Consider the following 23,457-nt stretch of genomic DNA (forward strand, 5'->3'; position numbering starts at 1 on the left):
AGACATGCTCTGTCAAAGGATGTGGGCTACTAATAACAGATTTCTTCAAGCGCACCCATTTCTCTAGGAGTTTGTGTTAAGGAGACCCCTTGCTCTCCTTAAACCATTTATCTCTTTGTAAATAAACCCTGCTGCAGGATTAGACACCTGGACTGGTTTGGGACACAGTGTGGCTGTGAAGATTGCGTTAATAAATCAGCTGTAACGATGCTGGCTCTGCAGACAGGCAAGTCGAGGGTGTCCATGCTGCATTCTCAGCACAGGTTGTGATCAGGATGGATCTGTGGGAGCCAGCTTGGGCCTGGAGGCAACAGTTCAGGGCTGTTTATCGGAGATGTTCATGTTTTCCCACATACTCCTTTTACGCAGAGTCTTAATTAAATGGTCTCTTGACTCTGTGTCCCTGCTTTGGCCTTCATCAGTCTTTTATCCATCAGTGTGCTGAGCTAAATTTATTTTTAGACCAAATTCTTTCTCACCTTTGGGGGAAGAAAGTGGTGGAGAAAAGAAAGTTATTTTACATATATGTCAGTATTTCAGTCATGGCTTTGTGGCTAGCGTTGGAAGAGGAGATCACTTGGCTCAGCGCAGCGTTAATGAAATATGGAAGGTATCACCTCAAGTTGCTATGTGGGCTGGCAGAAAAACCTGTACCATCGTTCTGCTCTTTTGGTGGCCTGTGGGCAAGACATTAGAGTCTGGGATTGTATTTTCCTAAGGGCAAGAGGCTGCTTTGTAAAATCTGCCTTTCTTATCACAGAGGGGCTCAGTATCCATGCCGCTAACCCAAAACCTTTCACTGGCAGAAGTAATAGCAATGCTGTTAATTTAAAAGGGAACTAAAGTTACATTTGGAGATAGATTTTTTTTTTTTTTTTTAAACTGTTGGAGCCACTCTTCTTGTCTTCCTTTGTGATTTTAAAAATTTATTTATTTATTTTAAGAAAACACAAAAACATTTCTGCTTCGTGCTTCTTTAAAAGATCAAGGAGTTTGAAGTCATTGACTATGAAAAAGGACCCAAATCTACCCCAAAATTGGCAGCTTTCCATTCTGTTTATTTCTGGAGTCTCTCCCTGGAGGCTTTATCTGCAGGACGTTGCAACACTCCAGCCGAACGACATCCATCTTTCTCCACGCTCCTGACCTGGGTCACTGCCTTTATCAAGGGGCGTATCTCCAGGCGAGGAGGGGTTTCTGGAGCTGCTAGTATTCAAACAGATTTCACTGCCCTACCTTTGTTTCTGGAGACTGGAGTTCTGCAGAATAAACTGCGTTTGATGTGATTTTTCTCCTAACTGCTCCTCTTGAGTCAGCACATACTGCCAAAATTGAGGATGTCTGTAATGACTGCAGTTATTACGCTGTAACAGATACTTCTGACCTCGTCCCTGGTCTGTTCCTTTTATATACGTGTGCTGGGAACTTTGAAGGATAAATGGCCACATCCAAAAGGGGACGGATGTTTCAAGCTGCAGCATTGCAGCATCTGGGAGTGAAGTACCAGGAGGCATCTTGGAAGCCCTAATAGTGTTCCCATAAGAAAAAAAACACACACAAGATACAGTGAGGTCCACTGACAAACTCACCCCATGCTAAGGCAGGGACGGAAGGGGGCTCGGCTGTTTTGAATGTAGGACCCATCCCCAGATTCCACCCCTCTGGGTTAAGCTTCTGTTAACCTGGGAATACCAGCCTTGGAAGAGTTTGCTGGATGTATATTTTTTTTCTTGCTGTGGAAGAACAGCATCCCTGGGTATTATGAGCCAGTGGTGATAGCGCTCAGTGACTGCATCACGGCTGACTGGCCAGAGCACTTAATCAGACCTGGGAAAACTCGGATCCAAGCCTTTCTCAATCAGAAGGGTTATTTCAGGAGACGAGAGTGCTGTCATGTTTGCTCTAAAAAATAGTTGCCCAAACTCCCATCTGTTTTTGCAGTCAGGAGCCCGTGTGGCCGCACTTGATTTTGTTCTGCCCGGTGATGTCCATGTGTTGCGGGTGTCCTTTCCAGAGGTGGTTCTCCAGGGGTTTGTGTGCGTGTTTGCACCAACCCGAAATAACCTTAGATGGGAGGGATCTTCCAGGATGCTCAGCCGAGACAGGGACACTCTCTGGAAGCAGTTTACCTGTTGACCTAGTGTGCTGGCAGAGGTAGATGGTAATGGATCGTTGAGCATCTAAACAATTATATTTTGCTGTTTTTCTTGCGGGATGATTTCTGCTACTTTTTCTGAAGTTGCCTTTTCCATCCTCCAGCTGCTTTCAGAGTATTCTGCAGTTGTCAATTTGAGGTGGAATTGTCTCAACTTTCCCTCTGATTTTGTCTAACATAATTATTGTCGGTCCTATGAACTTTCCAAAGAAAATGTAATGTGATTAAAAAGCCAGCTTTTGCTTTAAAAGCCATTTGTATGAAAAATACTCGGTGTGTTTGACCCACGATTTCCATTTCATTGATGGGGAAACTCGAAGCGCGGGGATGTGAAAAGACTTGCCCCTCCTGCTGTGATTACAGCCCCATCCTGTGTACTCTGTGTTCAGCAGTAGCTGGGGTAACAGCAAGTCCAACTCCATCTAAAAATGAATAAATAAAGGTACCAATGAGCCTGAATTCCTTGAAGGAGGAGGAAGAAACCACAGCTGTGATTTTGTGCTGTCCTCCTGGGTACAGTGCAGCTCTCTCTGGAGATATTTAGAGCTTCCCAAAGGGGAAAAAAAAATCTGTTTCAAAAGCATATTTCTCCTTTTGTGCCCCAACATAATGCAATAAGCAATGACCCAACAAGGCTCTGATTCATGTTATGAATAGTGGAAACAAAACAAAACTTGTTGCAGTGACAGGTTACGTTTACTCATCTAATCCAGTGCCTAATCCAGCCTCTTTAATAAAGCACCATAACGCCATCTACAACAGCCCTTTAGAAGGAAATACATTGGGAGGGAGGTTTCTTTCTGTGCTTGTGCCTCTCTAACCCGTGTAACATACGGACTTTTCCGTTCAGCAGAATTACACTGGCTGCATTTTACCTGCAGCTGGAGATGGCAATGGTCGTCAGCGGCAATTTTTCTTTTCTGTATAGAACAAAGTCAGGATTCCTGGTTGTTAGTGTTTTCTCGTTAAAAGCAGAATGCTAAAGTAATGCATGCGTGCTTCAGGGTTGCTATCTAACACACACTTTGGTTTCATAAGTATTTTTAGACTGTGTGTGTGGGGAGGTCAGAGTGGGTGGTTAGTGGGTTAGATAACTCACTTCAAAATTCCCAGTATGAGCCATGAGGGGAAAGCCAGCTTCGAAATCACATGCTTCAGCTATAAAAATACAGCCTGCGTTTTTTTTCTTTTTTTTTTCTTTTTTTTTAAGAAACTTTAAAATTTTGTTAGCCAAAATGCTAAGAATATTTTTTCCCTTTGTAGGCTGTCACAGAGAAATGTACCTGTTGCTGGTAGAACCAATATCCCTCAGGGAAAACTCCCCCTTGCCAGCTAAACTCATGGTTTTCATCTCGAGGTCTTGAATTCTGCATTTACCAGGGTTGTCCTCGTGGCCCCAAATGATGACCATTTCCCCAAAACCAGACAGATTTCCAGAGCCTGAAGCGGAAAAGAAAGACCTCTTTACATGCTTAAAACAATTATTTCTTTTTGAAAAGTGCATAGTATTTTTGAGCTGGTAATATAAGTGATCTTAATTCTTTTGAGCTTAAAGATTTTGTTTGCTTCATTGTCACTTCCAAATATTACTGAGGTCATCTATTAAAAAAAACCAACCAAACAAAAAACCAAACAACACAAGCAAACAACAGAAAAAACCACCTTTGAAGGTAAATAGTTCATTGTAACGGGCACAGAAACCAAGCCTGAGAAAGAAGAAACGATTACGCGGAGTTGCTCGTACTTTGCCTACACCCAATCCGCATGCCTTTAACGGCAGCATTGGAAAAGGTGGATTTGTCATAATGCCGGCAAAATACACTGACAAACAGGTGCGTTGTCTATCTCGTTTTGGTTTTTAGACCTACTAACAGCGTTTGGGCCTTTTTAGAGATAATTGCATTTCTGCTGCCTTCACTACGCCAAAGGTTCAGAGATGGGCCACTCTAAAATCCCTTTCTGAATTGTTTTATAATAGTTTAAAGCCCGAGGTCAGGCTTGGCTTTTCCAGCGCAGCCATGCCTTGGCGAGGCAGACCTGCTTTCTCCTTTCGGTTTGAGGAAGGGAATGTATTTAGAGGAAAGAGCCACATCCACCTTCTTTACATCCCATTACAGCTATCCGAAACCAGAGATTTTCAGATCCGAACGAGGGAGAGGGTGACCTCTTTCATGAATGGACCAAAATGGAATGTTTTCATTTCCAGTGGGCTTTAAGCCAAGTAAATATTAGTCAATCCAAACCAGTTTTGAAATTAAATTATTCTTATTTGTTGGAGCATTCCGGAGAATGACTTTGATCTGTCTGTGCTTTCACCAAAGGGATATTGGCAGGCTGGCCTCCCATTTCTAGCCATTCGGGATGAAAGAGGGGTTATAATAACCACCTTGTGTGGCAGTGATACTGAACAGATGACATTTTTTGGACAATATTAAATGAATAAAGGTAAACATACTTCAATTAAAATGTTTTTGGAGGCTGAATACAATAGGGCTGTTGGAAAGTCTTCTATGTGGGTTGGAGGAATTTGGCTGCGTTCGTAACTGATTTTCTTTAACTCCAAAAATGTTGGAAACGGAGGGGTTTGTTCTGTGTGTTATTTCCTTTTCAAATAAATACATTGTTTGAATAGAACTTTTTAAAATCAAATTAAAATTGGCAGTGGACACCGAAATTGTTAATAACTGGGAAGTAGAGACGTGCGTTGAAGGAGGATGGTCTTTCTCATTTAGCGTTTCTCTCTTTGCGCCTGGGATCTCAGATCCCATCACGGACGATGAGCTGTACAGTACAGCTGAGGGTAGCTCAGACGACACCTGTAGGTAAACCAAAGCACACAGGAGTTGAGTGGGACATTATTGGTCTCGCTGAAGATACTAAGGTGCTTAGTTATCATAATAAGGATATTGGGTGTTCCCTGTCAGTCTTTTGCTGGAGGGTCCTCCACAAGAGGAGGAGGGAGCGGAGCTGAAGAGCCTTTTAAATTGGTATCAGCTGATGATAATTTGTGTTCTCCCTAGACTTAAACAATACCTGAAATAAAATATAATTATAAAGAGTCAAATAATGTGGTTGGAAAGGACTGCTGGAGGTCATCTGGTCTGATCACCCTCCAAAGCAGGGACACCTTCAAAATTAGGTCAGGTATGAGAAGTTCAGCTATCTTTTTTTAAATCCCTGCTTAGACAGATTTCAGGTTATGTGGAACCTCTGGTGTTGAGGTTTCTTTACACATTTTTTTTACACGTCTTTACAGATTTTTTGTTAATAACTAAATATGCAAATTAGCTTTTGCAACAGCACTGTAAATTACATTGCTTTTCCTTGAAATGTGAGAAGTTTGCCTGGATAGACAGGTGTCTTCTCACGTGCACTCTGTGCGGATTTGCTTTCCTTTCACAGGAATTGGACTAACTGTACTTGATTTCTGAGTTAAATAAAAGAAAAATGTCCTTTAACAGCCACCACTTTAAACAATCATCCCCGTTGATGAGTGTCCTGAAATGTCACCTGCATTTTAAGTCCGTTTAAGTACTTTGTATGTTCATGCCTTAAGGGAGGAACAGTTTGAACAAAGACGGATATAAAAACTAAAGCACAAAGGGTTTGTAGGTTTAAACTTAAGCTTTTGTTTTTTTGAACATCCGCTCAAAACAGGATCCATTTGCTTGAAATGGAATATTTAGTTTTCAACTCAGCATGTGAACTGGTCATGCTTGAATTTAAAGCCTGATTTATTTCTTTTTGCACCTGTTTTTATTTTAACACTGACTACATACAATATATACTTTTGCTACATGGTTCCTTTCTCCACAGCTGGAAGTCTGGTCTGATATTATCACGTGAGACCTTCCTAAAATATACATTTGTAACTCTGCAACCTCTGGAAATGTAAACTAGACTCACTTATCTTTTTTGAATTCATAGTTTTCTTTCCTGTGTGTTATAAGACTGACCCATATATTTGTTTTTAAGACCAGGGCCTGGTTGTGCTGCACTGCAAAACCTTGTTTCTATCAAGACAAGGCGCAACCCCTGGCAAGAGGTGCCAGACAGGCCAGACCAGAGGAGGAGAACTGGACACGAACTTGGGGGAGGAAGCTGTGCTGGGGTGTAAAAGGAGCTGAGATGAGGGAGAACGGGGGGGAGATGTGAGACGGAGCGCGGGAGGCGATGCTAACGCGGCTCGGGTGTGCAGGAGGGCTTGGGAGTCTGGGATTTTTCTGCAGTAGTTATATTTGACAAAGAGAAGGGACGCACTGAGTGATCTTAAGGAGAAGGTTTTAAATGAAACGACATGCATATCCGGTTGGATATGCAAATTAGAATTACATAATCTGCAAAAATAATAATAATAAAAAAAATCTTTTCCAGATTTGCAGCCTTAACCATGTGCTCCGTGGGGCGGTGGTGGAGAGCTGGCTAATGCGGCTGGAGCGTAAATCTGGGGCATCCAGCTGGTTTTGATCTTGGTAGAAAAGGGGCAGAAGGTCACATCACAGTCTGTTGTTCTCTGTGTCTTGCAGTTTATATAATTCTTTGGGCAGATAAATGATGTAGGGTGAGATCAAATGAACATGCTTTGCTTAGTGCTGGAGTAACTGCAAGCCATCCTCTTTCCTTGCTTTCCCTTCGCCATGGAAAACTGAAGTTGGTGGATATTGCTCCTGTTCTTGTCCATGCAGGTGTATGAATTTTTGGGTGTATTTACGATGTCCTGTGCTGGGTTAACTATGGTAACGTGTGCCCTATATGAACATAATTTTTGCTGAGAGCAAGGATGGACAAAATGATAGCATATGCTGAGATACTGAAAAAAAGATTCCCTAAAACTAAGCAGGGAGCGTTCAGCCAGCAGACCACGACAGATTTCTTTTCAGGGCTTGAAGAACTGCTGGTTTTGATAATGTACAGAGCTTTTCACCAAGGCATGAACTTACAGATAGGTGAGAAGAGCTACCACTGTGTGTACAGCCACAGTTATTGGGTTTTATTTACAAGGAAGGTGGAAGAAATCCGCGTGGATATTAAACTTTCATATCTTTATGTGTTTATGGATTGCAGTGAGAGATGCATCCAGTGACTAAGTTGGTTACACTGAAACTATCAACACAATGGCTAGTTTGGACGGAGAGAAATGTGAACACTCAAGCAAGAATTAGGGAATTTGTTCAAATTTATGAAGACAGAAGCAATTTTAGGCTGCTATCCCAATTCTGTTGTTTTAGCTGTGCGTATGTGCAGGGATATGTGTATATATATACGTGCGTGTGTGCGTGTATCAAAAAAACCTGTGTGGGGTGCGCGCTTGCGTTTGTCAGACTTGGCATGATTTCACCATATTAAGTTGCTATTTTGAATATACCCTTGAGATTTCTACATATCTCTTCCCAGAGCAGCGCTCAATATATTGTCTAGCTGGTTGGCTGGCTGTGATGCTGAGAGGCATGCTAAGGATGACTTGCATGTCTGAAAACTAGCATTGGCCCCGAGTTGTGCGAAAGGAGTGTATGAACAGGGAGCAGCAGCCTTGTGTAGAGAAGTTTGTTTAATATAATGTAGTTCTTGCAAATGTAAACCTAACCATTTTTCTTGTCCTTTTTTCTAGGGTGACTCTGTTATTACAGTTCAGCTGACCGAGGAAGACAAAGTTGAAGATGATGTAGTTTTTTACTTGGTCTTCACTGGGTCAACTGTCCAACACTGCACAAGCACGAGAAAGGTTAATCCTGGGAGTCTGGAGACAATTTCTCCTGGTAAACAATTGCCTTTCTTTGGATATCAGTGTATCAGTCTATGAAATTTGATTGATTCAAGTGGACTTAAATATAATGCTGCTTTGTTGGTTTTCTTTTTGCTCATTTACACATGCACAGAGAGTAGAAAGTATGGTTTGGATGACTGCTTTTGCCTTTTACAAATCTCTCGCTTGATTTCACTAGAATTATATGACTCTGATACTGCAATTATTTAACGTGTAACTATGGGATTCTACTGTAGAAAATACATAGTTGTATTTCCTCAGAGTAAAAAGCTTTTAAATGTGAGTAAAATATTGGAAGATACATTTGCAAGGTTGGAGATGCTGTTGTCCCTATGGTGTACAGCCCAGTAAGTCGTAGCTACACTCTGGATCTGTTTAACTCGGTGAGGTTCATTGCTGTGGTCCTGGTGAAATACAGCCCTTTTCCCCAAAATCCTGTCACGCAGATCAGTGCCAGCACAGAGTCTGTGAAACTCTTGCAGTGTCAGGCAAGCAAATGGTGCTTGGTGCCGTCCCTCCTGCACAGCCGCAGGTTTTCGCATTAAAGCCCACCACTCTTTTTAAGCTTTCGTGCCCTTAACGAAACAAAACAAATCAGCGCAGCATTTTCCTTTGGTGACTTCAGGACCGTGGGAATGAGCGTGTTCCAGGCTGCGGTCCTTACCATTAACCTTTCATTCTGACTTGTTGCTATGCAGCACATTGATACTACTGTGAGAAAACGCCTGGCATTTTCACTATACACAGCATAGCTTAAGTGATCGAGTGTATTTCTTGGTTTTGCTTTTTTATCTCTCTTGAAAGTATTACTTTATGAGAGATGCACGTGAAGTAAAATTAGGGCCAAGGAGTTTTTCCTCCTGGTGACGAGCAGCTAAAAGTTGGCCACTGTATTTTTTTCATTTCCTCCTCTTTCTGTGCTCTTCAGGTTGTTCAATTGGCTTGGGAAGAGAAGTCTTTTTATGGTTACTGTCGACTGGAGCCCCATGCAATCAATTAGCTTAGTGCTTATTTTCTTCCAGAGGAGGGAGCAGAGGGGGTGACTCCTTCCCTGCTTTTGTGTGGTGGGCGCACGGCTCTGCCAGCCCCGCTTGCAATGACCTCACCTCCCCCTCGGGACCGCCGCTGCCTCGCCAAGAAAGGGACTGAAAAGCTTCAGTGTTCCCCTTCAGCCTGCGCGGGAACCGGCAGGATTGATGGGATTTCCGGGCAGGAGCGATGTCCTGACATCCTCGGAGCGACAGTGGATGCGGCTGGGGCAGTGGCTGCCAGGTGGTACCCAGGGCGATGCTCTGGGCTCTCTCTGTCCTGCCAGCCCCAAATGTAACTGAGTCACTGGTTTTGTCACTGTTAGTGGGAAAACTGACTCTGCTCCTGTTTGAAAGGGAAAGAAGGGAATTGCTCTCAATTCTTCCTTTGTTTATAATGGGCTTTTTTTTTTTTTTTTTAACCTGGTAAAGTTGTGATCTCGTGGTGTAGGATGCCATGTAGGGATGGCTGCTGTCTCAAGTGCAGCTTGTATCAGGCAAAGATTTAACAGACCTCACGGAAAGGTAGTCCTGTTCCTGCCAGATAGCACTGTCTGGGGCTGTGGTGCGAGGGAAGAGGTGACATCTCAGATGTAAGAAGCCATTTGGATAACATCCTCTTCTGTGCTCGTACCTTATCTTGGAGAAACAACATGAGAAAAAAAAAAACAACTTTACTAGTGAAGAGGGTTCTGGGTAGAAGCAAACTGGGAGAAAACAGCTTTTTTCATATCCTCTGCTGACACCAATGTGTTTGTCCAGTGTTGCATCAGCACTGACTACTCTGATTTCAATAAAAGCATGACTTATTTCAACCCAGCTCTTCCTCCTCCTCCTCCTCCTCCTTCCTGAACTCGACAGTGAATCTGTAATCGTGTGTTTACACTGTATATTCAGCCAGTTGCCTTGGAGATGGCTGTGGTGACTCAGAGCTGGTGTTATTTGACCTCACTGCAGGATTAGCCATGAACAAGAGACACTGTGTGGGAGACCAGCCCTCGGTTAAACGTCCAGGCCTGGGCAGTTTACAAGTGCTCTGGAAGGAAACTCTTGCAAACAGCTTTTAACCAAAATCTCATCCTTCGCTTCCAGCTTTGAGCATCTTTCATTTGTCCCTGCAATGCAAAACGCGTTGCACATCCCTGGGAGCACAGCCACTCCTTGGGGACATCTCAGGTGGAGGAAGGAAGGGCTGATTCACTCAAGAACATGCCCAGCCCCTCTGCCAGCCTGCCTTGAACCTCCTGTGCTTCCCTTCTGGGTTTGGAGACTCTTGTCCTCCTCCCAAGTCCCCAGAGTTTCATATGGTCCAGAGGGGGCTTCAGGTGAAGTTCGTCGGGGCCTAGGGTGAAAGGAGTAACCATAATTCAGTTAAGACTAATGTAAAAAAAACCCACCATTTTTTAATGTTTTTTTTCTTGACTTTTTCAGTAGTTCTGGTTATGTATGAAGGCGTAAAAAACAGAAAGAGAAGTGTTTTGTTTACATCTGCTGCCAAAATTAAGTAGAATGTTTTAGCAAAGCTTTGAAAGGAAATCACATTAAAAAAAAATCTCAACAGCAGAAGGTGGTTTTAGTCGAGAAATTAAAGAAAATGGAATGGAAATATAAACTGTTAGAATACCTCCTAAATTATCATTGTGTGTGAAAATTCTCTACATCCTGACAGACCTTACCTAAATAAAAGCTTACAATTGCAGAGTCAAATTACTGCTGCATTTTATATAATTACTACAGCAATCTGCCTCTTTCTTATGCTGTCTGTATTATCAGCCTGAAGTATTGAATATATACTGCTAAGAGTACTGTTCAAATGTAAGCTTTTATTTCTGTGCATAATAAAAGAAAGGAGTTCTGATTGTAAATTTATGGGAGCAGGTTTTTTTACCTGAAGATGTGGCTAAATGTAGAATCAGAAGTCACTCAAAGGATTAAATACTACCTGTATTTTTGCACTTTCTCGGAAGGATGGGGTGGGGTAGTTATCCTGCCCCACTCTTGACTGCATTACGAATTCAAGGGAAATAATTTCCCCTTCTAAAGAACAGATTCTCATCTGAGCTGATCTGTCATAAGTTGGAAGTATCAAAATAAGCTGCTGTGTTACAAGAATCAGGCAGGGGATGATGCTTTGTGTGCCTCCAGTAGCTCTTTTGCCAGCCTAAGGAAAAACAGGTTTTAGACCATCGTCTACCTAAGCTTCTGTTTGCCTTGGTGAAAAGGTACCAAAATCTTGTTTAACTGTTGCTTTACTGTCGCTGTTAAAATGCTTGTATTTCGAAGTGATCTGGTTCAAATTCTCCATAACTGAAGAAGTTTTCCTCAGTACCAGAGGCACTCTGTAGTTCCGCAGAACAATTCTCTCACGAGACACTTCCCACACCAAAGCCCACCTGTGGGGCAGGCAGAGATGCTGTGGCACTGGATGTTTCTCTGGTTTGGCTATCAGTAGTTGCAAAAGCTTGGTCGCTGGAGTTTGGGTATTAAGAAACTACCAAAAGTCTGAGCAGGGAAAGATGCAGAGAGATATATCGGCTCTGCTGCTACGGCTAAACTGTTGTTGCTGCTGAAATTGTATTGTTGGGGATGGATGTGTCTACTTATTTCATGGATGCTCATCCTGCTTAGTGTTGGTCATAAACTGAGCTTTTCAGCAAGTTCTTATTACTCTAACAACTGAGACTGTCATGATATTTAATACATTTTTCTTCTTCCCAACGTCTCTGTAGAGTAGAGAGGGTAACTGAGGCATTGAATGGCCAAGCAGATTGCATGTGGTAGTGTAGAAAGTCTGTGTTCAAGCAGGGAAGTGAAACTTCATTGCAAGAAAACAGCCTAACAGCCTCATCGCCTGCCTCTGCTGCTAGAGCAGCTTTTCCCCGCTGGAAAAAAAACTCCACCAGCTCATAAAAAAAAACCAAAACCTTAAATCATGATCTGGCAAACAAACCAATGAAAGAAGGAACAACCTCATCCCTGTCCACATGAGTGAAAAGCCCTGACCGCAGCCTGCCATGGGCAGCGGAGGCATCTTGGCATCGGGAAGCTCTAGGGCAGATTTGGGGAGAACTTTCTCTCAGAAGAAGGCTCACAGAGCGAGCTGGTGTGCTGGGAGCTCGAGTGTTTGTGTGGTGCATCTAGTGCAAGTTGGGTGCTGTCACGATAATGGCTGCATTATTGGGCACAAATTTTGCTTTGCATTTAAAGACTGGAGTGTAGTATCTGGGCGAGGCAGAGGAGCTCAGTGGAGGAAAATAGGAAGAGACAATCCAGTACTGTAAGTCCAGAGCTGCAGCAGCTCCTCATCAACCAAGTGAAGGGTAAGAAACACCCTGTCTGTGAGCTGAGTCACTGAAACAATAACTAAGGTAATTTTGTGAGATATAACTGCCTTCGTGTGTACTGTTGCAATGTGTTCCAGCACTCTGACCCTTTGCTCTGGAATACCTACATCACTTATTCTTACTGGTTGCTCTCAGAAGATGCAGGATTCCTGCGTGGGTTTCAGAGGGGAGGAGGAACAAAATTAGAGGCAGGAAAAGGGCCTGCGAGGCTGTCTGTCTGCCGGTAGCTGGTTGTCAGCAGTTTCCACGGGGCTGAAACCCTCCCGCGTACTCCAAATGCCTTGACTCACCAGGAGCTTCCTCTCCGTGCTTAAGCTAAGGTGGAGAAGCAGGTTCAGTCTTTTACTTGTTCTTAATTCCTGTAGTTCTCAGATTATTTTTTTCTCTACTTTCTTTCTGCTAGTTAAAAGGATAGACTAAAATTAATTTCAATTAGCTTGCAAGTATCTTCCTTTCAAACTTTTATTTCACTGTGAAATCCTTTACATATGTTCATGTTTTATTCTCTTCTACTGCAGACTGTGTTTTCCCCTAGGAAACAACTTTTCATAGAAAAAGCTGTATTTCATGAAATACAATCTTTGTACTGGTAGACCAAAAGGGTAAACAAGTTGCATAACAAATGACCACTTGGCAATACCAGTTGTGGATTTGAAAATACTCTTAATTATGAAACAAAACCCCCCTAAAATAGAATAAAATAGCATAGCCAAGAAGACTTTTTGCAGTCCATCCTCTTTGGTGTACTTAATTGCTTTAGGCAGTGTAATTAAAAGGAAATGATGCCAGTTCTAGATGACATCAGTCACAGGAAAAAGTGATTGAATCTGTATTGAAATTATTTATGATGTAATGTGTGGGGTCTTACACTTCTATAGATTTTTAGAACATCTGCAGTATATAAAGGGCTTTAAAAAAAATCTTCCTACGCTTTCCATATTAATGGTTGAGGGTTTAAAATGAAAAACAAAGGCTCCTGTCTGTTACTGGTACTGTGCCTATGCATTTCATAAAGTTTCCTGTGTTGCAAGAGTGAATACAATAACTCTGCAAAGCACACAAATGCACTTCAAAAACGGGCTCTGATTTTTCAGAACCCGAATTTAGGATTTCTGAAGCAGAAAAGAACCACTTTTTGGGTGGTCATGGGAGATCCCTTGATTTCACTGTCCAGAAGCCACCAGATGCCACCATCTTTTGGATGCAGATCCAAGATACTCCATGAGATTCACCACATTTGTTGTGTGGTTTTCCTGTCCTGCTCAAATCTCTTTGTGAGACCTCTTTCAACCCAGCCCCACCATGGTAACTCAGAGGATGCGATTAGCACTGGAGTCCTTAGTCACCTACCAGGCAAACCCAAACATGTGCTTCCACCAGGGCTTTAAATAGCTGCCCAGGCTGGGGGCCCATTGTTTGATAGCTCAAATGTGAATTCTGAAAATAGGAGGTTTGGACAGGATTTCCACTTTTAGAGGAGTAGGAAATGAAATCATGTTTTAGTAAAGCTCTGTTTAGGGGTGTTTTGTCTCCATGTGCGCCTTGTTTAATGAGAAAAAGTCAGAAGGGTTTTGCTGCTGCCCTTTTAACCACAGCCCAGATCGCAGACACGGGTACCAGTTAGATGGCCAGGTCTACGGCCCTACATTAACTTATCTGTAATTACTTAGAGCTCAGAAATCTCCACCTTTTCTTCTGCTCATTGTTTTGCATCATCATCACGTAGAGGATGTAGTGCTATCATAGTGATGCATCTCATCTCTTCGGAGAGGCCAGAACCCTGTGTTCTTCCATTTGTTGCTCTTATGTGTTGCCCAAAACAAGTTTCAATAAGTGACCCACTAATGAATTCTTTAGTTAAAGAGTCGCCGTCTCATTTTAAATAATTTTTGAAGCGTGTTTTTACGTGAAGATGAGGAATTTGCTTTGTCACAACAGAAGCAGTCCCTGCGCCCATCTCAGTATAGACTGAAATGGTTTTTAAATTTCTGTATTTTTCCTGCAATGTGTTGGCACTTCGCAAAACAGCTCCAAGTCGTGAGTTGTTTCCAAGCTAAATTTAAAGTAACTGAGAAGCAGAAGGAGAAATGGAGTAAAATGCAATGCAAGAAGAATTAAGGAATGGGTTATTTAACTTTTATCACAGTTAGGCTAGCATAAATGACCGAATTTCATACTGTGGCAAAAAAAAACAATACAGAGGAGCCTAGGTATGCATTTGAAGAAGTTCTTCTGTGCAGTCTGGGACATCAGCAAAGGAGAAACACTATTGTGTTTGTCAGAAGAATTAAAATTTGAACTGGGATACTGATGGATGATACCAGTTGGGTGATGTTCGGTATTTCATCGTTTTGCTTTTGATTGCTATTTTGGCCAAAGGGCCTGATTGCTGGAGAAGACTGAAGGCAATGGGAGCGGTGCTGGGTAGCATCGTGAACCTGATCACGTTGTGAAGCACGGAGACTTCTCTTCCCTTCTGTGAATAAATCTGTGCACGATTTATTCGGTTACGTGTGTTTTCAGCCTACCAAAATGCAAACCTTTATAAATAGGCTATAAATAGGCTCATGGCTCTTCCTGACACACCCAGGGGTTTTGTTTTGCCATTTTAATGGGTCAGTATTTTTTTTTTGTTCCGCTTCTGGGGAAGGTGTCTGAGGGAGTTAGAGTCATTGATAGCCGAATGCCCCGATGCTTGCAGAGTGCATGACTTGGTGCTTAACCTGTGTTAGGAGGAAGCCCGGAGCAGAAGAGAGACGACCAAGAGCAATAATGTCTGTTCTGGCACTGCCCGGAGCTCTTTGTGATCTTGGGCAAGTTACTGAACCTCGTAAACACAGATTTGGGCTTGTTTTACAGATGATAACCACTTATCTCCAGTGAGTGCCAGAAAGCTTAGCTCACTTCTGCTGATGTTCTGGGAAGAAGGGCTGTTGAAGTTCAGACATTAGTCTAGGCGAAGGAAGCTACGGTCTTTGATGTGGAGAGAAGCGTTGCCCCACTGATGGTTCCTTCAGAAGGTCGTGTACTGGGGACATGTTTGCTTACATCGTTCCTGTGCTGGTTTCAAAGCAGGGGGGCAGAGACCTCTTGAGCAATCTGTTTAGTATTGGCCGCGCTTGTTACTTACTGGCTCCTCTTTCGTTTGAACTGTTTGCCAAAAGTCAGAACCTGTCCCAGACTCTTTTCCCTCCCCAAGTCTGACATCTTCTCAGATGTAGGGAAGGAGAACATCAAAGCGTTGTGAGCGGTTGCCCTTTCGAAGAACATTCCCCAGGGTTTAGCAGGATGCTTGTTTGATCCTGTTAGATGAAAATGGATCATCAGCTCTGTCACCTCCCTTTCAAGACTGTATTAGATATCTGGGGGAATTTCAAGAGAACCGTTGCTGGCTGCAGATCAGGACATGGTCTTTTTGTCACCTCCTGTTGCCCCCTTGGGGCTGGTGTTTCACAAATGCTCCATCCCAGGGAAATTTTTGTGTACATCCATGATGTACTGGTTTAAGGAGACCATGTGTCTTGACTGAGGTTTCTCTAGTTGTTGTCATGATGGAGCTTTTGCTGTCCCACAGAAGAGTTGTTTGGCTTCATGACAAGGAAGTGACTGTCCCAAAGTGTTTTTCTGTAGCTGCTCACAGGCCGTGTTTGCCTTCGGCTTCAACCCTGAAAGTCCACTGGCTTTCTGGCAGGGTAGCTGTATTCTAGGTTATTTTGCAGATGGAATTCTTATGGGAATAGACAGAAAATAGTTTAAAAAACATGAAGTAAAATAAAAGGTTTAGCTTTTCTCATGCAATTAAAGAGTCTCTTATTATGATTATTTTTTTTTTAACTCCGCATTCTAGCAAACTTCCACTGCTTTGCATTAGGGAGAGCCAAGTTCGGAGTACTTGCATCAGCTCCCACAGGATAGCACGGCCTTCTTTACAGCCTGCATGTAACTCACTGCTTTTGTGGAGGCTATAAACAAAAGTAATAACTCTTATCTGCTCCTTATTCTGATGTCCTTAGGAAGATGTGCAAAGCAAGAAGTTGTAGGGGGAGGGATGTACAGTTCTGACCTGCACTAAAGGCAAGTTTCCCCCCAAAGTTGTACCGGCCCCCCACTCCTCCCTTGAACATTTGAGGCTTCTACTGTGAGGATGAGTGGAGTTTGTGAATGGGTTTCATCTGGGCTGCTGAGTTCCCTGCCCGTCCTATTGACTGGTGATGTATTAGAACACACGTGCAATATTTTTAAGAACAGAAATAGGTCTTCCTACCCTTATTCTTTTTTACAACATCAATGCTAGTAAATATATTCCTTCAGCTTTCACATCATCCTTTTGCTAATAGATGCCCGGTGCTGGAAAGAAATAAGTTTTCTCACCTTTCAGCTTCAGAGCCTCCGGGTTGTATTGAGTTGTTGCAGCAACATCCATGTGTGTTTTCCTTCCCTTCTGCACTTGTCTTTGATACCTTTCCAGCTGCATTTGCTCTCCTTAGGAAGCCGCGCAGCCCCGTCTCTGACAATTTTGGTGCTACCCACAGTGTCCTAATAGCAGTTGTGACCTTTCAATTAACTTCAGGATCGCTTCTTTCAGCAGACAAAACCTGTATAGATGCCAAAAGCCTCAGAACAGATTTGGAAGGTTGGCTGAAAAACCATGAAGATTAAGGACATATTTTTCCTTTTGTCAGGGAAATCAACAGCAACGAGCCTCGATACAAGAAGGAAACTTTCCCACTGACCACAAATAGGGGCTTAAATTCAATTTTCAAGCCTTTAAAAATAAATCGTCATTTTGTATTTAATTAAGCAGAGTTTCATGAATGTAGTAGTATGCTGAGGTCATGGGCAAAAAGAAGCTTTTCCAGTAATTAGTGCAGGGTCCATGCTGTTCTGGCAAAAACAGCCATGACGTCAGTCCGAGACTGGAACAAAAACTGTGCCGTACGGTGAACTTGAAACACAAACCTTATTATTGAAGGGGCATGCCGGACAATTACAAGTGCTGGTTGTGTTGGATACATGTTATATTTTTCCTTTTAAAATTGCAAAAAGGTGTTGTGAGTTTTGTTGATTTTTTTTTTTTTTAATAGTTTCTGAGTCAATGAAACTGCTGCTATGCCAGGGCGTCCTTTCTCCTGTTTCCTCTGCCCTAAATAAATAAATAAATTTAAAGTTATTAAACTCCCGCCCTTCTTGTTTTGTAAATATGGAAAGTGGCCACTTCCATGTTTTTATTTAGCAGAAGCAGCTTGGTTTTACTTTTGTCTTGTGAACCCAAATGCAAAGGGCAGGTGCAGCAGCGAGCCTGAGATCCAAGGGCACGCACAGGGCATGCCTGGGCAGGTCGTGCTCTCCTAGCCATTTAGGTCTTTCTTTTAGGTGAAATTGCAGTGTTTTCAGTACAAGCCAAGTGTTGTGACAGCATTTGGAGTACGTGGTTTTGCGGCACTCCGATTCTAGTTTCTGGGGAGTTGCTGGAGTCCTGCAGAGCTGGAAAAGAAAACTTTGACCGTGTAATCTGGCTTTTGGTATGTTGGCAAAATCTTCAATTACTTAACTCTCTTGAGTTTACTTGTCGCTGATCAAAAATAGCCTGGTCCGATAAGGCTTATATTACTTGGTTTATATTTTGACAGGGAAAAGTTACACATCTTTTCCTTTTAAAGTCTAAAGGAAATACTGATGATAGGTATGAACTCCCAAGAGAGTGTTTAATTTAGAGTTGTGATCCTCAATAACTTGCTCTTACCTGATTTAATGTAAAGGCTATGTGTGTCAAAGGAGTTGCTCTGTTGTGTTTCTTCAGCGCATGCAATTGTTCTTTTTCACCATTTCCCTTGGTTTTATTTTGCAGGCCATGACTGCTGTGAGACAGTGAAGGTGGCACTTTGTGCCTCTAGAGAAGGTCATCCTGTTCTGATTGTGGCAGAAGAGAGTTTCCAGTTTGTCCAGGATGAAGCCTATGACGCTGCCCAGTTTCTGGCCACCTGCGCCGGCAACCAGCAGGCACTAAATTTCACTCGGTTCTTGGACCGCTCGAGACCACCCGCTGCCGACGTGGACTTTTTGGATGAAAAAGTGGCTTTGGCATTTCGACACCTGAAACTGCCACCAGAATGGAACGTGCTGGGAGCGGACCAGTCCCTGACCGGTGAGGACCTCTAGGGCATGCGTGAGACTCGTGGGTGAGAGGTAAAAAGCCAGGGAGAAAGGTTTTCCAAAGCAGAAGGGTTCCCAAAACTCCACATGTCTTTCAAAAGGTGTGTTGGCCTCTGTGCTCGGAGATGGGATGGGATAAGCACCAGCATGCCCCTACTACATCTCCATCCTGTGCTTTGCACTTCAGCCGCCTTAAAACATAAAAAGCACTGATGTTTTTTCTGTGTCTTCTTTTATGAAATAGAACAAGCTGTTGTAAATGGTCGGTGTTTTAAAACACACCCTGAAGGGTTGGGGTTTTGTGTGTATGCAGTGTTATGTGTATCAGCATCACACTTCTGAGATTTCCTGAAAGAAAGCAGTCTGTGTGTAGAAGGTCTGATGCTCCCGCAAATATTACTCTTGTGCCACGAACTCGGCACTTTTGGTAAAAGTTGGTTTCACAGCACATGTGCAAAGTGACAATAATGTGTAAAATATATCTAATTTTTCTTGGAGAAGTTGGGGATCTGCCCCTGAGGATTTGTATCACATCCCTGGTTGGGTACCAGCTGTGCGAACACAAGCGCTCCCCAAAATAAGCCTTGGACAATTTGGCATATGAAATGCGAAGGTGGGAGAGCCTGACTAATGGTAGCCCTTAACCATAGCGGAGAGGGCTGCTGAGAGCTCATAAATAAACCCCAACGCTGGCCCAAAGTCTCTGGCGACTGCCGGAGCAGAGGTGCCCAGGTGTTCGGGATGCTGTGGCACATCCGTGTCCTTGGAGTTCTGCTTTTTTTTTTTTTTTTTTGTCACAGAGGAGCTTAAGGAAGCACATTGATGCACCGGGGGGGCTAGTTCCAGTGTGTACAAATTCTTACTGTAAATTATCAGGGTATTCTGGCAAATAGTTGCACTTGAGGAATGTGGCTGTGAGGTATCTGTTATCTTTTATAGGGTACAATGACATAAACACATGAAGAGGAAGGGGACGGGGCTTGCTCAGCGCGGCAGGCTCAGTTCTGCTCGCAGCGCCAGGGTTTTCTACGGGAGGTTTTCTTCTCTTTTCTGCTTTATTTTTCACTGACTTGCTGACTGCTTTTGGAAACCTGAATACACAGGCAGTCAATTGGAGCAGTGTTAGCAGACGTTAAAAGATTTGATCATATTTAATGGTTTCTGGATAGAAATTCAGATGCTGACACATGTTTACAAGGAGATAAACACTTGGTGTTTTTTTCCTCTGTGTGGAAGACACTGATGTTTCTTTCTGCATTTAAAAAAGTTATGATAATGCTGCCGTTTCTAGTTTAAGTCAAAGGGATCTTAAGTTAATGAAAACTTTGATTGAAGCTCTGAATTGTCACTGATTTTGCAGGAAGGCTGAGATCCGGTTTCTCTTTTTGACTTTGATTATTCTTTGGAAAATCAGCACTTAGGGAAATGGGGCAGTGGGATTTACATTGATCTGCTCAGCATGCGCTTGTGGGCCTGGAAGTCGTGATGGTGTGGGGCTCTGAATGCTAATGGACCTGTAGAGCATCCATTGCATCCACAGTGAGAAGGGGCAGCTCTGCAGTGCTGGGCATTTTGGCATCTTGTGAGGTTTTTGTAGAAAAACGTGTTAAGTGAATAAATATAATGGCACTAAACACAACTTTCATCCAAGAACATTGGTGCTATAAAATATATTTCCTTGCAGGAAGTCCTTTCATAATTAACTGAAAAAGGGCAGTTTATTGATGTCTTGGTCTTTCATCTTCTGATCAGCTTATTTGCTAGAGGCAGATTTATCTGGTAATTTTTTGCAGTGAGCTAATTATACATAGGGAATTTGGGGGAATTTTTGTGATTGTGGTGGGAAGGATTTGCGTGTGTAAGCATCCTTTTGGTCATGGAACTCTGTTTTCCTAGAGCAAGATGGAAGAGATGTCTCTGATTTAGGATGGAGCAGTAGATTAGAAAAACCTCTGGGGTAAAAAGTTGCACTCCCCTGCTGGTGGTTGTGGGTTGATTTGTGTGGGGGAGAGAGAAAAGCACAGCAAAGATTGAAGCTGTGGGAGCATGTGGACAATTACATGTGTTCTGGCCAGTGCCCCTCCAGTGGGACACCCCGTCCCGCGCTGCGTCACTACCTATGAACAGCTATTCCAATTCATATTTCACATTTCGCTAAATGTCAGCCCCAGATACTTCAAATAACCTTCTTGAAGGAGAAAATACTATAGAAATAAGAACAAAAGAAAATGTCAGAGCCCGTCTTGAAAGATTTTTTTAGCGCTGCCTCTAAGCTGGCATGTCTCTATGGGCTCTTGTGGGTTGGAAACAAAACGCTGCTGTTTAGCAAAACCTCTGAAGGCAGGAGCGAGCCGGGAACCCCAGCCAGCTCCCCGAGTGCCGCAGCTTGATGGGGAACTGCTGTTCAGAGATGGCTGTTGCTGTCAAGCGTGTTTAAAAGTTGATTTTTCTAAGGGCTGAAGTCGGAGTCTAGCTTGTACAAAACCAGTTAGGAAGTAATGGCCTTTCTGCAGGCAGAAGCTGGGTAGAAGATCCACCACCAAGCACAACTTTGTGCTGATTTTTGGCGAGGGGATGGCTCTGTGTGGAGGCTTCTCCTTGCTTTTGCCTGCACCCAACCCTGACCAGTCTTTGAGCAGAGGGCAGGGAGTTCATTGCCGTCACACCCCCCAGAGAGCAGAGAAGCTGCTAAAAGTAACACCCAGCTCCGTCTGCTGAGGCTGTTTAACTCACCATCCGTGTCAGTAGGTTTGTGCAGTGCAAAGTGAACGGTTAAGGTCCACACACTGAGGAGGAGGAGGAGGAGGAACATAACAGCCCATATACCCCCAGGTGCCAGCAGACTGGTGGTCACATCATTAAAATGATCTTCAGTGGTTTGCATTCATCCATTTATTCATAGAATGGTTAGAGTTGGAAGGGACTGTAAAGATCATCTAGTTCCAGCCCCCTGCCCTGGGCAGGGACACCAGCATCCTCCACCTCTTTTCTAACACATTAGTAGGTTTGACTATTTAGCATGGAAAAGTGCGGGATTACTGTGGACAAAGCTATTTGAGAGTCATCTTCTTGCCTATGTTTTGGTTACCAAACCAAGATCTTCCTTCTTTAAGAGTTTCCCATTGCTGAAGATTAAAGGTGTGGTACCGTCATATAGTCAAATTGCTAAGAGCGTGTCCTTTCAGCTGTGGGTTAGAAATACCTCCAAAATTATTTAAAACTGCTGGAGGACATTTGCAAACATTCCAGTGTTCTTTTTTTTTTTAATTTATTTGTATATAACCTACTCAAGTTAGCTGTTGCCATTCGACAAGAGAAGTTTGTTCAGCTTCAGTAATCCTGGAAATCTTAATCTCTTACACACGAGGTTGTCTTTACGTTTATTCCTCTGTTATCTCTTTAGACATCATTTTCATTAAAACAAATAGAAAATAAAATGAACATTTCTTCCTGTATTTTCATCAGGGCATTTTCAAAACCCCACTATGTTCATTTGCAGTATTCTTATTAGCTTTTTTTTTTTTAATATTGTTCTGGAACAGCAAAAGGCTGTATTACTTAAAAAGAAACTGTCCCAAAATTAAATGCACTAAGCAGCATTGGTTAATCTAATCCTTACAGTAATATTATTGTAGGTATTTGGTTAACTTTGCTCGAACCCAAATATTTACTGATTTATATTACTCTGGTACAGTGTAAAAGACTAAATATGTTAGTGATCACAAGTCCTTAGTTCTTCACCCAAAATCCATTGGAAAAAAAGTGGATTTGTTTGGACCTCAGGAAGCTTTGAATGAACCCTTTGTGCCAAATTGAACACCAGACTACTTTTTTGTAGGATTAGGGCTTTGATGGCGAGCTTTTTGTTCAGCAGCCAGCAGTGTGGAGCGTGGTACCCAGCCTGGTCTTACCACTGACAGTAACGCTCAGGTGATGGAGGGCAGTGGCTGCGCATCATGAATACTTGACGGGAAAAGCGAGTTCAGAAAACAGAATCCTCTCTCTGGAAGTATTTATCAGTGGTCTCATTTTCCAGCTTTTCCTGCTTGCTTTCCTGTGGAAAGGTGATACTCTTGTCCAAATTTCTTAATTCTTTGACCTTCTGATTTGATCCTGATTTGACTTTAATAAGTTGTCTAGGTAACAATTTCTTTATGGAATTTTTTCCCCTTTAATACATATATATATATATATACACACACATAAAAGCTGTTCTCTCAAGCTTTTCCTCACGACACCTACTCTCAAAAAGTATACTTAGGTTTCAGGGTGTATTGATCACCATTATATTCCTGTGGAGAAGTAGCACGATTGACCAACACCTGTGCAGCTGACTTGAAAGCAGAGAAGAAGGCACCTGTGGTGTGTTGGTCCTTTTTCCGGTAGCAGTGGCCATATTTTTGCTGTCTGGTTTCTTTTTAGGGTGTTGTGCATCTGACTTCTAAGTTGCCTTCCTGCTCTCCATCTCTTTTATTTTTCTCATTCTCCCTGAACCCACCTGCTGTGTAGGAGGCTTGAGGTGCAGCCGCCTACTTGCTATTTGTAGAAGATCTCAGGGACCAAGTCTTAGCTTTTAATCCCTAGTTTAGAGAAAAGGACCCCAGAAAGGCTTGCATTAAGTATCTGTTTACCCACAGATATAAAGTACGCTATAGAGGTCCCAGGTAATGGGACGTGGGGAGAGTAAAACGTCTTCCCGATCCCACTTGGTGCCATGCTAGCAGAACTGGGGATGGGAGCACCTAAGATTCCTGACTTCAGAGGTCCTTGGGCTCCGTCCTCTCTCACTGAGGCAGGCAGAAGATACTCAACCATTTGGTTAGATGAATGGATAGCAAAAGAAAGCCTGACATGTGCCGAGGCTGAAGGAGACAGAGGAAGCAGCACCGTGCATGGTGCCATGCTCCCGTTCAGCTGGCGCAGCAGCGTGTCCTTGTGCTGCAGGGGCAGGGAGAGGATTTGCATTGCAGGTAAAGACTGTGTGTGAACCCCCTTGGGCAAGTGTGTCCTGAC

The 23,457-nt window shown here is 43.0% G+C and overlaps 1 protein-coding gene across 1 annotated transcript in view; it reads left to right on the forward strand.

Moving 5' to 3' along the window:
* Window positions 1-23,457, forward strand: part of LOC141749050 (A-kinase anchor protein 13-like) — a 103,512-nt gene that overhangs the window by 73,997 nt on the left and 6,058 nt on the right. Inside the window, exons 5-6 of the mRNA XM_074602064.1 lie at window positions 7,764-7,911; window positions 18,140-18,436. Of these exons, the coding sequence (XP_074458165.1) occupies window positions 7,764-7,911; window positions 18,140-18,436 (445 nt within the window). The remainder of the gene's footprint in view (window positions 1-7,763; window positions 7,912-18,139; window positions 18,437-23,457) is intronic.

This window comes from Larus michahellis, chromosome 9 (genome assembly GCF_964199755.1).
Source record: "Larus michahellis chromosome 9, bLarMic1.1, whole genome shotgun sequence".
NCBI lineage: Eukaryota > Metazoa > Chordata > Aves > Charadriiformes > Laridae > Larus > Larus michahellis.